At 43.6% G+C, this 17,700-nt stretch overlaps 2 protein-coding genes across 5 annotated transcripts in view; both read right to left on the bottom strand.

The window, feature by feature from the left end:
* The window catches only part of MALSU1 (mitochondrial assembly of ribosomal large subunit 1), a 30,633-nt gene extending 24,753 nt beyond the window's left edge, over positions 1-5,880 (bottom strand). For all 4 annotated transcript variants that reach the window (XR_009542011.1, XR_009542012.1, XM_060157158.1 and 1 more), the window contains exons 1-2: positions 5,591-5,880; positions 3,635-3,813 (exon numbers count right to left, since the gene is read on the bottom strand). Coding sequence is in view for 2 of the 4 variants with exons in the window: in XM_060157158.1 (XP_060013141.1) it covers positions 3,635-3,813; positions 5,591-5,846 (435 nt within the window). In the remaining 2 variants the exon portion in view is untranslated. The remainder of the gene's footprint in view (positions 1-3,634; positions 3,814-5,590) is intronic.
* Positions 5,881-11,438: 5,558 nt separating this feature from the next.
* GPNMB (glycoprotein nmb) overlaps positions 11,439-17,700 on the bottom strand; it is a 39,791-nt gene continuing 33,529 nt past the window's right edge. Inside the window, exon 10 of the mRNA XM_060157153.1 lies at positions 11,439-11,503. Within this exon, the coding sequence (XP_060013136.1) occupies positions 11,460-11,503 (44 nt within the window). The 3' untranslated portion in view covers positions 11,439-11,459. The remainder of the gene's footprint in view (positions 11,504-17,700) is intronic.

Below are 17,700 nucleotides of genomic sequence, written 5' to 3'. Positions count from 1 at the left end.
CTTCAGACTCTACTACAAAGCTACAGTAATCAAGACAGTATGGTACTGGCACAAAAACAAAAATATAGCTCAATGGAACAGGATAGAAAGCCCAGAGATAAACCCATGCACCTATGGTCAACTAATCTATGACAAAGGAGGCAAGGATATACAATGGAGAAAAGGCAGTCTCTTCAATAAGTGGTGCTGGGAAGACTGGACAGCTACATGTAAAAGAATGAAAGTAGAACACTCCCTAACACCATACACAAAAATAAACTCAAAATGGATTAGAGACCTAAATGTAAGAGTGGACACTATAAAACTCTTAGAGGAAAACATAGGAAGAACGCTCTCTGACATAAATCACAGCAAGATCTCTTTTGATCCACCTCCTAAAGTAATGGAAATAAAAACAAAAATAAACAAATAGGACTTAATTAAACTTAAAAGCTTTTGCAAAGCAAAGGAAACTACAAGCAAGACGAAGAGACAACCCTCAGAATGGGAAAAAATATTTGCAAACGAATCAACGGAGAAAGGATTAATCTCCAAAATATATAAACAACTCATGCAGCTCAATATTAAAAATACAAACAACCCAATCCAAAAATGGGCAGAAGACCTAAATAGACATTTCTCCAAAGAAGACATACAGATGGCCAAGAAGCACATGAAAAGATGTTAAACATCACTAATTTTTAGAGAAATGCAAATCAAAACTACAATGAGGTATCACCTCACTTTGGTTATAATGAGCATTATCAGAAAATCTACAAACAACAAATGCTGGAGAGGGTGTGGAGAAAAGGGAACCCACTTGCAGTGTTAGTGGGAATGTAAATTGATACAGCCATTATGGAGAACAGTACGGAGGTTCCTTAAAAACTAAAAATAGAATTACCATATGACCCAGCAATCCCACTACCGGGCATATTCCCAGAGAAAACCATAATTCAAAAAGACACATGCACCCCAATGTTCATTACAGCACTACTGACAACAGCCAGGACATGGAAGCAACCTAATTGCTCATCGACAGACGAATGCACAAAGAAGATGTGGTACATATATACAATGGAATATTACTCAGCCATACAGAGGAACGAAATTGGGTCATTTGTAGAGACATGGATGGATCTAGAGACTGTCATACAGAGTGAAGTAAGTCAGAAAGAGAAAAACAAATATTGCATATTAACGCATATATGTGGAATCTAGAAAAATGGTACAGATGAACTGGTTTGCAGGGCAGAAATAGAGACACAGATGTAGAGAACAAACGTATGGACACCAAGGGGGTAAAGTGGAGGGGGCAGGTGGTGGTGTGATGAATTGGGAGATTGGGTTTGACATATAGAAACTAATATGTATAAAACGGATAACTAATAAGAACCTGTTGTATAAAAAAATAAAATTCTAAAATTCAAAAAAATAAAAACATAAAGTAATCCAAAAAAAAGAAAAACAAAACACAGTAGAAAAGCTTCATGACATTGGATTTCACAATGATTTCTTGGATATGAGACCAAAGGCAACAGGAGAAAAATTTAAAACTCTGGTGCATTAAAGGACACAATGAACAGAGTAAGAAGGCAACCTACAGAATGGGAGAAAATATTTGCAAATCACATAGATGATACGGGATTTATATCCAGAATATACAGAGAACTCCTACAACTTCACAATTAAAAAAAAAAACTCGATTAAAACATGGGCAAAGGACCTGAATAGGCATTTCTCCAAATATACACAAATGGCTAATAACCATGAGAAAAGATGCTCAACATCACTAATTTAGGGAAATGCAACTCAAAAGCACACCAAGGTACCACTTCACTCTCATTAGGATTACTATCAATTATTATCAACAAACCAGAAAATAACAACTGGTGAGGACGTAGAGAAATTGGAACCCTTGTGCACTGCTGGTGGGAATGTAAAGTGGTGCAACTACTGTGTAAAAGTGTGATGGTTCCTCAAAAAATTAAACACAGAATTACCATGATCTGGCAATTCCACTTATGAAATTAAAAGCAGGGATCTGAACAGGTATTTCTACACTCGTGTTTATAGCAGCATTATTCACAATAGCCAAAAGGTGGAAGCAGCCCAAATGCCCACCAATGGGTGAATAAGATAAAATGTGGTATGTACATACACTAAAATAATCAGTCTTAAAAGAAGGAAATTCTGACACATGCTACAACACAGATGAACCTTGAAAAATATTATGCTAAGTGAAATAAGCCAGTCACAAAAGGAAAATTAGTATGATTCCACTCAAGGAGGTACTTATTAATGTAGTCAAATTCACAGAGACAGAAAGCAGTATGGGGGACGCCAGAGGCTGGGGGAAGGAAGAATGGGAAGTTATTGTTTAATGTGTACAGAGTTTTTTGCAAGATGAAAAAAGAAAAACGTTCTCGAGATGGATAGTGGTAATGGCTGCACAACAATGTGAATGTAATTAACATCACTTAACTGTACACCTAAAAATGGCTAAAATGTTCAGTTTTGTAACATATATTTTACCATAAACAAGAACAAAACTTTCTTGACCTTGCATTTTTCTCCCTCATCTAAAATTTTTGCAAAAGGAATTTAAATTCCCCTCCCTTGCTCTTCCACAGAAACTTTCTCTGAAAAACCTCTCATTCTTTTTATATCTCCAAGTCCAATGGTCACTTCTAAGTCTTACTTACTCTGTCTTACTATTACATCTGACAGAGACCCTAGGATCCTGCCTTTTAACTTCTCCATGCCCCCCTAGTTCTCTTACTCTCCAACTACCCCCTCTTTGTTTGTTCTGCCTTTGTTCTGCCATGTAGCACCAGGGTTTTGTTCTCAGTCCCCTTATTTTACCACCCCTCTCTAGGCAATCCCAGCTATTCTTTTGGTCTTAACTGTTCCCTCTCTGACCAATTTTCAACAGGGTGAAAGAAGTATGTTCCCCTCTAGAGTGGTATCAGAATCAGCTTCCAAGTACGCTTTCTTCCTCATTCTGATTCCTATTCAGTCTAGTTGGAAAATGAACTTCCTTCTCTTTCCTCAACTAGACCTGTGAATTTGGAGGGTAAGAACTAAATCTTTTCATTTTTGTCTTCCCAATACCCAGCACCGTGCCTGGGAACACTGGACATGCTCAAACATTTGAATTAAACTCTAGGCCAGCACTATCCAATAGAAGTTTCTGCAACTATGGAAATGTTTTATATTTGTGTCCAGTATGGTAGCCATTAGCCACATGTGGCCACCAAGCACCTGAAATGTGGCTAGTACAACTGAAGAACTGAATTTTTAGTTTTATTTTATAATTACATAGCCACATGGGGCTAGTGGGTGTCACACTGGACAGTTTTGCTCTAGAAATCCCTCTGGGTTATACTGTCTTCTAGCCTGCCTCAGGTAATTTTTTTTTGTATTATTTTTCTTGTTACAAGAGACAAGAATGTAAAATATCTTGACCCACTAAGGCTAGATATTGGTCCCCATAACGTTCACTATCAAAGAACATAAAACACTCATGCAAATTCTAAAAATCTGGGCTTCTTATATAATCTTAGGGTTTAGTTTTTAAATGTTGCTCTTCCGCCTGATGCATTGACACTATTCCATTAAGTTAAAGGTTCCAAAGAAAAAGAAAGCATCCTACCATTTTCACAATGTAGTAGGCCATGGCATGTAAGTGTCGAGTAGAAGTTCCACTACCAATTACAAAGTAATCTGTATATTTCATTTCTGGAGGAACCTTGATGACACAAATGTCTCTGGCATTTTCTTGCCTCAGAAGTGAAACCAGCATATCGATGTCAAACTTGGGACCAGTATGATCTGAAATGCACAAAGATCTGCTTTTGTCAGGTGGCCAAGTAAAGACAGACACGATATGCACCCAGAGATGCGGGCAGCTGACAGCGAAACCATTCCTCCATGAAGGTGTTTAGGCCTCCTGGAAGTTGAAGCTGGGCAGTTTTCATACAGCACTGCTCAACTTATGGGAAGGGTGCGCAGGTCACAGACAGCCACCACACACATCCTTTCCTATTAGCACATGCAAGTAGAACCAGACATCAGCAACGACGGCTTTCTGTTCTAGTACCTGAGGAAATGAGTAACACAGCTCAAGCAGAGAACTGCTATTCAAAGAGAGGAGGGCTTCCCTGGTGGCACAGTGGTTGAGAGTCCGCCTGCCGATGCAGGGGACACGGGTTCGTGCCCCGGTCCGGGAAGATCCCGCATGCCGCGGAGAGGCTGGGCCCGTGGGCCATGGCCACTGAGCCTGCGCATCCGGAGTCTGTGCTCCGCAACGGGAGAGACCACAACAGTGAGAGGGCCGCGTACCGCAAAAAGAAAAAAAAATCAAAGAGAGGAAAACGGGAATTCCCTGGTGGCTCAGTGGTTAAGAATCCACCTGCCAATGCAGGGGACACGGGTTCGATCCCTGGTCCGGGAAGATCCCACATGCTGCGGAGCAACTAAGCCTGTGCACCACAACTCCTGAGCCTGCGTGCCACGGCTGCTGGGCCTGCGTGGCACAGCTACTGAGGGCCGCGTGCCTAGAGCCCGTGCTCTGCAACAGGGGAGGCCACCGCAGTGAGAATGCCGCGCACCACAGCGAAGAGCAGCCCCCGCTCGCTGCAACTAGAGAAAGCCCATGCGGAGCAACAAAGACCCAACACAGCCAAAAAACATAAAATAAAATAATAATAATGGTTAATATAATAATTTTAAAAAGGGGAGGAAAACTGGAGCACAATTTGGGGAGGTGGTAATATTTTGGGGCACATTAAATTGAATTCCAGCCACAAAGGGTCACAGAACTAGAACTGTGAACTGGAAGGGCTCTTGGGTAGTATCTGTCCACAACCTTCATTTGAGAGAGAAACTGACAACTAGCTGAGTAAGTGTGTGGCCCCAAATCTACCAATCGGAGGGTTAAAATTTTAACAGCAATTCTCATTTTGAACTCTCGAGGTTTTCTTACAATGCCAGTTGGGTTATGTAACAACTGTTATCTGTGAAAACCGTTTTTTGTTTTTCCTCTAGAGAGTTAGATATGCAGCTCTTCACCGTGGTGTATAAGAGCCTGTGGACTTAACAGCTCTCTTCAGTTCTAAAGCTGACTCCCAGGGCCCTAGTGGCTAACCTCTCCCTCTCATACTGCATCCTTTCACAGGTGTGATCTGTTTACCACCTCTCAAGTTTCTAAAAGCTTACAATACTTAGAGGCTCTTAACTTGGCCCCATCTCCTATTAGCGCTTCTTACGCACCCCTGAGACCCCAGACCCTGGCTCTTCCTCAGAATCCTCAAGCCCCAACATTCTCGACAAGTCCATTTCTCGGAACCCTAGACAAAGTGTGAAGGGGGATGAGGACGGTGAGGTGGTGATGCCAGGGGTCCGACGCGGCCGTTCGGACAGACGCCTGGGGTTTGGGAGACTTCAGTCCGTCTCTTGATCTCACTGTGAAATGCAAAGTTGGTGCCGACACCCTTTGCAGTCCCTTCCAGTTCTGCTCTGTAGGAGTTTTGTGACCCCATGAGAAATGTAAAAAGACAGGAACTCAGCCTCTTTAGCTGGGACCCGGCTCCCTCCTCCTCGCCCGTACCTCCGGTGCCTGACTCCGGGCGCCCCTCGCCGGCTGTTCCCTCCGCCCGCTCCTCCAGGCCCGGCCCACCGTGCAGGCCGCGCGCTCGGTCGGGGGCCGGGCAGACTTTGCCGAGCGTCGGTGCCACCGGAAGCCGCCCCACGGACAGCAGCCGAAGCCTGAGCCCCGCGGCCGCCGCGGGCCACGCTCCCGGGGAGAAGGCCCGGCGCCACAGCAGCACCCCGAGCCGCAACGCCACGCAGCCCCACGACCCCATCGCCGTCGCCACGCGTCTACTCACGAGGCGGGGCTTAATGGGGCTCGAGCGGGCCTGCGGCTTACCATAGGCCAGGTCAACGCGGCAGGGCTTGGAAAATTGACGTCAGGAGCGTGGGCGTGGCCAGGGCCAGAAGGTGGGGCCGTGGGCGGAGTGGGAGGAGGAGGGTAACCCGACAGTGACCCGGAAGAATTTAGGGATTCGGGATTAAGTTTTGTAGGCGTCAAAGGACTAGGATTTCACTACACACCTTGCGTTCTCCTGCACCATACTGACGCGTTGTGTCTTCCTTGAATTGTTCTTATTTTTCCTTGATGTCTCCGTTCACTGGAATGTAAACAGCATGAAGGCAGAAATTTTTTTTTTTAATCTGTTCTCTCCACAGCACCTAAAGCTGAAAGTACGGAAGTTGCTTCTGTTGATTAGACTGGAATTAGGACATAGCCCATTACCAAAGAAGTTGTCAAGATTCCCTTGCAAATTTGAAATCCCATGAGGAACATCTGTTATCCTGGGCGGGGGTTGGGTGGGAGGCAGAGATTAAGGACCATTTGGAAAACGTTCTTAGTAGGTCAGCCCTTCAGGGACACTCCCCGAATGGAGTTATTTTATGCTAATGGACTGCGCTGTGGCGCTCACCTCGGTGAGAATAAGGAATGCTGAGTTGCAGTTACAGTATTGAATCCTAGGATGTGAGAGCTGAAAGAGACCGAGGGAGGAAAAATGACTTGCCTGTGGCCAAGCTGGAACCAGCAGCTGTTTCTGTACTCCAGCCTGGTAACTTCTGAAAGGAAGAGGCTAGTAGAAGGGGGCAAATATCTCGGATGCCTGGAACAGTGCCAAGCACATAGTAGGTACTCCAAATGCTTGACACATTACTTAATTTCTTTTAAGGAAATAACTCCAAGCATTAATTTTTAAAATTAAAAACTACAGAAACTAATATGAGCACCTGTGTGTACCACCCAGAATATTCACAATTGCTTCAAGTTATTTTTGAAAATAAGAATAAAGTGGTACAGACAAAGTTAAGTCTCATCCTCTTCACTTCCATTTCCCCATAGGCATGGATTTGGTGCTTCTTCCAGCATTTGCCATCAGTTCTGCGTTTCCACTATTTTTTCTGAACACCCCAAACCTGCTTTACCACCTGTATTTGCCATCTCATTTAATGGGTCATCATCCCCCCCCCAAATCTCCTAAATTCTGGACTGCATTCACTGCAGGATCTTCCTGCAACAACTATTCCATTCTCAAATCCTGCTTATGCTACACCTCCAAAATACTTTTTGAATCCAACTTCTCATCTTCATTCCCACTGTTCCTTCCTTAGTCTGAGCCCTCAACAGCTTTTGGCGAATTACTGGGACAGCCTCCTACCTGGCTCTCCTGTCTCCAATCTGTCTCTACTCTTTCCATCCTCCATGCTGCCCACTAAAATTATTTTAGCCTCATCTGCTTTTTGCTGTTTTCCAAACACAAAGCTTTCCATGCTGAGCTTTGCACATACTATTCCATTCCATTTTTTTAGAGTGCCCTTCTTCCACCTTTGCACATGACAAACTCAGAAACGCCTTCAGAAGCCCTTCATCCCTTTGTTCATAAATGTCTTTAACATTTACCATGTTCAACTGGATGATAACCCGTTGGAAAAGACTTAGATTTATTTCCAGCTCTTCTGTTCACTCGCAGTGTAAGACTGAAGTGACTCAATCTCCCTGAGCCTTTTATTTATCGCCTCCTCTCAGCTCCTTCTCTAGCTCCTACAGAACTGCTGATGTGACCCCACAATATTTTGGACTTTCAAATACAAATATATGATACTGCTGACATTTACTCTAATCATCATCTCTCCTGTCTGGAAGCTCCCAGTGGGCAGGGACTATTCACCTTTCCCCTCCCTGCCTTAGCCCAGCACCTGGCACTGGAATGTTTCTTGGCCTTAGTGAGGGTCCTCGGGGAGGTCGTGAATCACAAGTCTACTCAGAATGACCCATTGTATGCAAACTGCACATCAATGTGAGAAGAAAGTACACCCTTCATTGTGAAGATGAGTACAAGTAGGGCTGGTAGCTTTCAGGTCCCTACCAATTGCTGTAGGCTGTGGGAGAAATGATAGCCTGGGTGCCCAGAGGCCCAGCTCCGGATTGAGCAATGGTTCTGAGATCTGAGGAAACAATGCTGCAAGAGGTGGGAATGTGAGCCTGCACTTTGGTCCAACAAACAGGCTCATTGCAGAAATGGTGGAGGAGGTTCTTCCCACACAGGAGCCTCCTGCTTGAGAGGCCCCTGGTGGGGCTCTGGAATGCCCTCAAACCACAGGCTCCATGCTTCCTGGGACACCAAGAATTCATCGCATTGTAGACCTCAATGCCCACTCCAGGTTGGACTCCCTGTCCTTACAGCACAGAAGGCATGACTGCCAAGCCAACAGAAAATACATGAGCAGGCAGGCAATGCAGACTCCTTGCCCCACTGGGAGCTTGGGGCGAAGAGAGACAGACAGTGCCTACGCCTAGAGTTATAAAACAATGAGTCCCTGTTGCTGAACTTCTACTTAAAAGGATTTTCCCTCTTCCAATTAGGAGATCTACAAAGAGGAGGACAAAATAATTTTTAAATAGAAATACACAAACTTAGCTTATCTAGAATTAATTAGATGTATATAAGAGGTAATTTTAATCCTAGCCCTTCCCTCTGCAAGGTCTCCTGAGGGCAAAAACAGTACAAAGAGAATGGCAATCTGAGAAAAAGGATGAAACTTAAACGAGGCAGGGATATTCACCAACGGCTGCAACTGCCCAGCTGTGGAAGGAGCTGCCCTGTGAGGTTGGGAAGGGTAGCTGAGCTGGAGAGAAGTGGTCCCCACCTATTTAATGATAATGAATAACTAAAAACTGTGGCTCTTTGAATATTAGTCATTGAACACACGCATGACAAAAAGGTGTTGTGAATGAAACAACGTTTTTGTTTTTGTTTTTGTTTTTTACTTTTTTTATTTTTTTTTTTTTTGCGGTACGCGGGCCTCTCACTGTTGTGGCCTCTCCCGTTGCGGAGCACAGGCTCCGGACGCGCAGGCTCAGCGGCCATGGCTCACGGGCCCAGCTGCTCCGCGGCATGTGGGATCTTCCCGGACCGGGGCACGAACCCGTGTCCCCTGCATCGGCAGGCGGACTCTCAACCACTGCGCCACCAGGGAAGCCCGAAACAACGTTTTTAAATAAAATTATATTGAATTGCAGTACATTCTTTGCAACCAAAAGGTCCAGAGACTAGGAAACACAGATACATAGTAAACCCACGCATGGGGTAAGCAAAGGTTGGACTTGATCAACTTCCTAGTCCCCAAACTACATGAATTCAATCATTCATTAAACAATGTGCCAGGTGCAGTGTTACGAGCCCCAGAGTCAAGTGTGGGTACACCAGGAAAGCTTGCTCAGCCTTTCTCTAGTTTAGCCTGCTCTGTTCTTCCTCTCTGTTCTCTTTGAAGCACGTCCCTGAGGTACCTCTGCTGTCATCTCCCAAACCAGCACCCCTGCCCTCTCCGCAGTTCCTGGGTCTAGCTGAAGAGGACACTTCTCTGATTGCAACTTCCCACCTTCCTACCTTCCCATGAAGCTCCAGGAAACAAGTTCGGGAACCTCTTGGCTTTGCTGCTAACAGGACAAACAGGAGGCTCCTCAATTAACACACCAAGGATGGTATTAAGATCCACTAACTTAAAAGTCCTTGTGTGGACTTCCCTGGTGGCGCTGTGGTTAAGAATCCACCTGCCAATGCAGGGGACACGGGTTCGAGCCCTGGTCCAGGAAGATCCCACGTGCTGCAGAGCAACTAAGCCCGTGCACCACAACTACTGAGCCTGCACATCTAGAGCCCGTGCTCCGCAACAAGAGAAGCCACCGCAATGAGAAGCCCACGTACCGCGACTAGAGAAAAGCCCGGGTGTGGCAACAAAGGCCCAATGCAGCCATAAATAAATAAATAAATAAATTTTTAAAAACCAAGGACTGAAAACAAAGTCCACGCTCAACAGCAGATGGCTCTGTTTTCAAGCGGGGGTATTTTGCATTTCTGAGAACCTCTCTAATGGGTAACAGCCTTTTCCCCAGAGTCTTCTTTTTTTTTAATATTTATTTATTTGGCTGCGCAGGGTCTTAATTGCGGCCTGCAGGATCTTTAGTTGCGGCATGCGAACTCTTAGTTGTGGCCTACAGAATCTAGTTCCCTGACCAGGGATCTACTGGGAACGCGGAGCCTTACCCACTAGGCCCCCAAGGAAGTTCCTCCCCTGAGTCCTTACCAGATTGGAAGAAAGACCTGTAAAAACTGCTTTTGTTAATTAACTTTAAGGACTTGGTGCTGACAAGCCTGGTCTCCAGAATCAGAGATTATGAGAAACTGCTGTTTTGGAATCATTTCAGTGAGAAAGGAACATCCCACTCATGCCTGAAGAACGGGAGGCATGTGGGTCATTCCACAATGAGAGCGGGTTTTGGTATCTCACCTTCTCTAGGAGCAGCACTTCAGATAAAGGGCTTTCAGAGACAATGCTCCACATTTATCTCAGCTTTGCATGTCTACTGAGCAAGGCCATGAGTCTGCTTCTCAGCCCTGCTGGTAATCAGACGATGAAGTTCCTAAAGGAACCTGAAGCAGTATTAACACCCAGACTACACAACCCTCTTGAATGAGTGATCAGTGACATCCCCAGCCCCCTGAACCTCCTCCATGGTATTAAATAATGACTCAGAGGCTCTGTGGCCCTCCTGACCCCCGAAACCAAATCAGAGCCCCGCCACTCCATCCGGCCGACAAGTCCTTGAGTTGTTTTCTTTCAGCCCAAACCTCCTTTTGGATGAGCCTCTGATTTTTTCTGATCAGGTGTGTTGACGACCCAGTAAAGAATCGGCTCAGCTTTTCCTTTTTCTGATCCCAGTCTTATGAGTTTCCTCCCTTTTGTTTATCGCAAGACTTGAGCAGATAAGTGTAACCCCTGACGGCTAACCTCCCAAGGGGTGGTTCAGAGCAAACAAGCTCTGCCTCCTCTGGTTGGATCCCCAACGTGGGTTGCTTTCAGTCTGGCTCCAAGTCACCACGGCAGAAGGGTGCCTGGAGGAGCTGAGGGGACACCTCACAGAGTGGTCAGGTGTGAGCCTGAGACCTCACCTTTACAATAGCGCACCTTTGGGCCACACCTGAGGACAGCAAGTGACAATACACATTCATTCCCACTGTTGCAGCAGATCAATCCTCCTATCTCCTTGGTGGCTTCACAAATTCATGCCACAGAAGATTCTGAGAAGTGTAACCTTGAGTTTAGGAGCACTCCAGGCTGATCCATTCAGGCGTCTTAAAAGGCAGAGGGGCTTTCTCAGCTCCCTGGGAGTCCAGACATTGTGTGAGTGGTTTCTGGGGATCCTGCATTTCCTTCTGGCTATCTTGGTCGTTATTTGCTACTGATGCAGCTGCTGCTGTCAGGATCAAGGAGACAACATCAAGTGCATAGTCTTTTAGGGACCAATAACATTTCTAGCATTTGCAAGGCTTTACTATATTCATTTATTTATCCTAAACATACTTTTCAGCTACTATATTCCAGGCACTGTTCTAGGTGCTGCAGACGGGATCCTTGGCCTCACGGGGTTTTCTTTCTGGTTGGGGAGACAAATAAACAACAACAATAACAACAAAAGCCAGGCAGTTACCATCTGGTGGGATAAGTGCTATGATGGGCATAAATACAGGCTGCCACGGGAGCATTTAGTAGAACGACCTAACCCAGACTGGGTGGGTGAGGTCAGGGAAAGCTTCCTGTCTTGAAAGCAAACAAACAAACAAAAACCTAAGATTGAAAATCGTTGAAGCTAGATTAAGTCTTTATAGTGGTTTCTCTCTCCTTTTGTATGCACTTGAAACTTGCTACTTAAAAAAGTAAAAACAACACAACAGTAACAAACTCTGCTCACTGTTTCTGACTATAAGTATTATGATTCTCATTTCTAGAAGCTTTTGGGAAGAAGTCCTTTAGCCAATGTTGATGGTTTCTTATTCCCTTAACACACTTTCAATTTCCTCTTCTATAGCATTAAGTGTATGACACATAATAAATTTATGTTTTGTATCTAATCATTCCACTATCTTCAGTGGTTGCCAGCCCCACTCTTTTATCGTTTTTGCTGACTCATTCATGAAGGATTGTTTGCACATGTGTTTAGCAAGTTACTGTTTTGTTTTGCTTTGGTTTTTAAAATTTTATTTATTTATTTTTGGCTGCGTTGGGTCTTCGTTGCTGTGCGCGGGCTTTCTCTAGTTGCGGCGAGAGAGGGCTGCTCTTCTTTGCAGTGCGCAAGCTTCTCATGACGGTGGCTTCTCTAGTTGCGGAGCACCGGCTCTAGGCGCGCGGGCTTCAGTAGTTGTGGCACACGGGCTCAGTAGTTGCGGTTCACGGGCTCTAGAGCGCAGGCTCAGTAGTTGTGGCGCACGGGCTTAGTTGCTCCGCAGCATGTGGGATCTTCCCAGACCAGGGCTCAAACCCGTGTCCCCTGCCTTGGCAGGAGGATTCTTAACCACTGCACCACGAGGGAAGTCCCTGCTCTTTCGTTTTTTAATTATGATCCCATGTTTCTTGAGGTTTTATCTGTGGAAATTCTCTAAAGCTTAGAGTTCCTAAAGAGAAAGTTTGTATTGCTTCTGCCAGGTATATGGAGCCATTACTCACTCACCCAGGGCCACTTTAAATGAAATGTTTAACTATGAGTTGTTTTCAGTGTGAATACCAATTCTAAAACCACATGAGTACAGGCTTGTGGTTAGGAACTCTCAGGGGGGAATTGTTCATTTCATTCCTCACCTCCGCACCCACCATCAGAGTTGCCAGCCAGCTCAACCAAACATCCTCACTCTCTACCTCAATGGGGTAGATTTTCTCTATTTCACCCATCAAGGATATCTTTCCAGAATTCTGCCTTTATGCAAGAATGTGGGGGAGGAGAGTGTCCTCCCATCCTGCCCCTTCTTCATTTGTTTATCTTTAACCCAAAGAGCAAGTGTTTAAACCCAAGCTCTAGCTCCCTAGGGGTGTGGGCGTACGCCCGGAAAGAACTCTGACTTCACTGCTTGATTTCTACTGTTTTCTCTAGATCTGCGTCTTTTGAGATAGGTTCTGGTCATGAAAGCATCTCCTTAGTTTCCTGCCAGCTCGATCATACATTAAAAACATGTTTTTATATCTTATTCAATATTTTCAGTTGAGTTGTAGTGGGAGGAATTTCTTTGAGCATCTGGTCCATCTTATTGCTGGGAAGAGAATCGACAATTGAGATTTTATCTTTTTTAGTCCCCCGAAGAGTCACTTTCGGCAGACACTAAAGATTCCCCATCACATGGGAAATAGCAGGTAACCCCTCTCGATTTGGCCTATCTCGATTTCAGCCGCGCTGTGCTGAGGAAAGGCCTTCTGAAGAAGGAACCTGGGCCCTGCACCCTCAGACAGTCCCAACTCCTGTAAAAGTCCCCTTGTTGTAGGACCAGTCAAAGGTCTTGGAATCACTTGAAGAGCCATCGTGCACTAAGTTGTTGTTATTGTTCTAACTCTATAAATTGTGATTTTTTTTCCAAAAAGAAAAACTTTCAAATTGCCAAATGTAAATCCCCATTTCCAAGGATAAAGTTGCCCTGATTGCTTGCGAAAAGCAAGAACTTAAGGAGTACAGATGTTTTTATGGCTCTAGGTTAATTCATTATTCTTCTTCCCAATACTTTACCAACGCTTAGAAAAAAACCTTTTTCTTTTGGAAAATCAAGTGTATATGGTGTCTGAAGGTTAAAAAAATATATATATCAAGTTTACATGCATAGTAAAACAGGAATGCAGTGGATGAACTTGACATTGAGGAAATTAGACCATTTTCTGCACTTAGAGAATCATCCAAAGTCCAGAACCAAAACCCAATGTCTAATAGTCAGGGTATACTTTTTATCTTTTTCTTTAAACTTAAGGAGGTACCAGGCAAACAGGATGATTCTTAAATAATCAAGAAGAATCTTACACCCTGAGAAAACCATAATTCAAAAAGATACATGCACCACAATGTTCATCTCAGCACTATTTACAATAGCCAGGACATGGAAGCAACCTAAGTGTCCATCAACAGATGAATGGATAAAGAAGATGTGGCACATATATACAATGGAATATTACTCAGCCATAAAAAGAAATGAAATTGAGTTATTTGCAGTGAGGTGGATGGACCTAGAGACTGTCATACAGAGTGAAGTAAGTCAGAAAGAGAAAAACAAATACCGTATGCTAACACATATATATGGAATCTAAAAAAACGGTACTGATGAACCTAGTGGTAGGGCAGGAATAAAGATGCAGACATTGAGAACAGACTTGAGGACACGGGGAGGGGGAAGGGTAAGCTGGGACGTAGTGAGAGAGTAGCACTGACCTACATACACTACCAAATGTAAAATAGATAGCTAGTGGGAAGCTGCTACGTACCACAGGGAGATCACCTGGGTGCTTTGTGACCACCTAGAGGGGTGGGTTAGGGAAGGAGGGGATATGGGGATATATGTATGCATATATCTGATTCACTTTGTTGTACAACAGAAACTAACACAGCATTGTGAAGCAATTATACTCCAATAAAGATGTATAAAAAATTAAAAAATAAAATGTTGAAAATACAAAATTAAAAAAAAAAGAATCTTAATCTACCTCATGTCAGGATGTAGGAGTTTTAAAAAAAAAATCGGAGAGTTTACTTTGCCCTTCGTTTTCTACAAAATATGATTCCTAAGAAGACGGCTTCCCCTGTGGGGGGCTTCCTGACTTAAGCCACAGTGGGGATCTTTGCTTCCTTCTTTTTGCTCCCATTTGCTCTCTTTAGGGCTCTGAAATAACATGGTTATGATCAAATTAAGACCCAAACACTTCTCTCGGGGATACATTGCAAAAATGTTAGAGTAGCTACAGCTGGGACAAGACGTCCTCATGTTGGGCAAATCAGAGTAGCCTGGATTGACCGTAAGACAGTAAATTTAAGGCAACAATCCTAAACTGAAAGGATCCCAGTTGAGAAGCATTCTAAGCCTGTGTTCTCTTTCACAGAGCACTCCCTGCCTCCACTTTTCTTTCTCCCTGAAATGTCCAGGCTCTAGGCTGCACAGGCAATGACCATGGGAAAAACACTCAACAACACGGTGCTTTCAGCTGCCTGAAACACCCACGCTTTTCACGCTGAAAAACCACACAAAGACTCTTCCCTTGATCAAGACAAAATGACTTGAACTCTGCTTTGCTTTTGTTTTCACACTGGGTCTGCTATCCTCTGCCAGATGACCACATCAAAAGTGGTTCCTCTGGGGAAAGCATAGGCAGAACACTCTTTGACAAAAATTGAAGCTCTTTTTCGATCCACCTCTTAGAGTAATGAAAATAAAAACAAAAAAAAACCAAATTAGACTTAATAAACTTAAAAGCTTCTGCAAAGCAAAGGAAACCATAAACAAAACGAAAAGACAACCTACAGAATGTGAGAAAATACTTGCAAACAATGTGACTAGCAAGGATTAATCTCCAAAATACACAAACAGCTCATACAGCTCAATATCAAAAAAACAAACAACCCAATCAAAAAATGGGAATAAGATCTAAACAGACATTTCTCCAAAGAAAACATACAGATGGCCAAAAAGCACATGAAAAGATGCTCAACATCCCTAATTATTAGAGAAATGCAAATCAAAACTACAATGAGATATCACCTTACACCAGTCACAATGGCCAACATCAAAAAGTCTACAAACAATAAATGCTAGAGAGCGTGTGGAGAAAAGGGAACCCTCATGCACTGTTGGTAGGAATGTAAATTAGTACAATCACTATGGAGAACAGTATGGAGGTTCCTCATACAACTAAAAATGGGACTACCATATGATTCAGCAATCCCACTCCTGGACATATATCCAGAGAAAACCATGATTCGAAAGGATACATGCACCCCAATGTTCATTGCAGTGCTATTTACAATAGCCAGAATATGGAAGCAACCTAGCTGAATTTAACTGAATCACTTTGCTGTACACCTGAAACTAACACAACATTGTAAACCAACTATAGTCCAATATAAAATAAAACTTAAAAAAAAAAAGAAAAAGAGGGAATTCCCTGGCGGTCCAGTGGTTAGGACTCCACACTTCCACTGCAGGAGGCACAGGTTTGATCCCTGTTTGGGGAACTAATATCCTGAATGTCGCCTGGCGAAGCCAAAAAAAAATGAAAAAAAGAAAAAGACACATGCATCCCAGGGTTCATAGCAGCACAATTTACAATAGCCAAGACATGGAAGCAACATAAATGTTCATTGACGAGAAATGGATAAAGAAGATGTGGTACATATATACAATGGAATATTATTCAGCCATTAAAAAGAATGAAATAATACCATTTGCAGCAACATGGATGGACCTAGAAATTATCATACTAAGTGAAGTAAGCCAGAGAAAGACAAATATCATATGATATCACTTATATGTGGAATCTAAAAAAATGATACAAATGAACTTATTTATAAAACAGAAACAGACTCACAGACTTAGGAAATGAACTTATGGTTACCAAAGGGGAAGAGGGGGAGAGGGATAAATTAGGAGTTTGGGATTAACATATACACACCACTATATATAAAATAGATGATCAACAAGGACCTACTGTATAGCACAGGGTACTCTACTCAATATTCTGTAATAACCTATATTAGAAAAGAATTTGAAAAAGAATAGATACATGTAGATGTATAACTGAATCACTTTGCTGTACACCTGAAACTAACATAACATTGTAAATCAACTATACTTCAATATAAAATAAAAATTAAATAAAAAAACACAGAAACCTAAACCAAACCAAACCAAGAGTGGTTCTTCCGGGAGTGACAGAGTTGAAATGTGGGGTTCTATCTTTTTTTTATAAATTTATTTATTTTTATTTATTTTATTTTTGGCTGCATTGGGTCTTTATTGCTGCGTGCAGGTTTTCTCTAGCTGTGGCAAGCGGGGGCTACTCTTCATTGTGGTGTGCGGGCTTCTCATTGCAATGGCTTCTCTTGTTGCAGAGCACGGGCTCTAGGCACAGGGGCTTCAGTAGTTGCAGCATGCGGGCTCAGTAGTGGCTTTCAGGCCCAGTAGTTGTGGCGCACAGGCTTAGTTGCTCCGTGGCATGTGGGATCTTCCCGGACCAGGGCTCAAACCCACGTCCCCTGCACTGGCAGGTGGATTCTTAACTACTGCACCACCAGGGAAGCCCAAAATGTGGGGTTCTTGAGCCATGTTTCTCTGAGGTCTCCTACCTACATGATGACAGGATGGCTCATGGTGAAGCTTCCATGGGTGTGGGTGGTAGGAGTTTTAACTAGGATAATTAGTCTATGTGTGGCCATAAGTCTCCAGCCATGCCATTGACACAGTGGCTGACCTTCTGCCTCTCATTCTGTGCTGAAAAAAATAAAATCTTAGCTAAAGACCTGGAGTTTGTGGGATTTAAATAGTAGGCAACCAGCAAGTTGCATCAGAGCAGGAACCTAATGATTATTGATTTCCGTTAAATTGTTTCAAAGGGCTTTCTGTGTCAGGAAGGGATTGATGAAGCACTCCAGGAACGGTTCAGAGTCTAAGACCCAGTTTTGGGGACTTATCATGTAGTGGAAGAAAAAGATACAAATGTGTGAGATAGGCAAATAACAAGAAAGGATTTAACTAATAGTATATACTACAACAGCATGATGCCTTGTAGCTGTTTTAAGATATGACTCCAAACTCTTTGAAACTTTTCCCATTGAGA

The sequence above is a fragment of the Lagenorhynchus albirostris genome, chromosome 8, assembly GCF_949774975.1.
Source record: "Lagenorhynchus albirostris chromosome 8, mLagAlb1.1, whole genome shotgun sequence".
NCBI classification, from domain to species: Eukaryota; Metazoa; Chordata; class Mammalia; order Artiodactyla; family Delphinidae; genus Lagenorhynchus; species Lagenorhynchus albirostris.
Note: the sequence above shows the minus strand (reverse complement) of the source record. Positions and strands in the feature narration are given on the sequence as shown.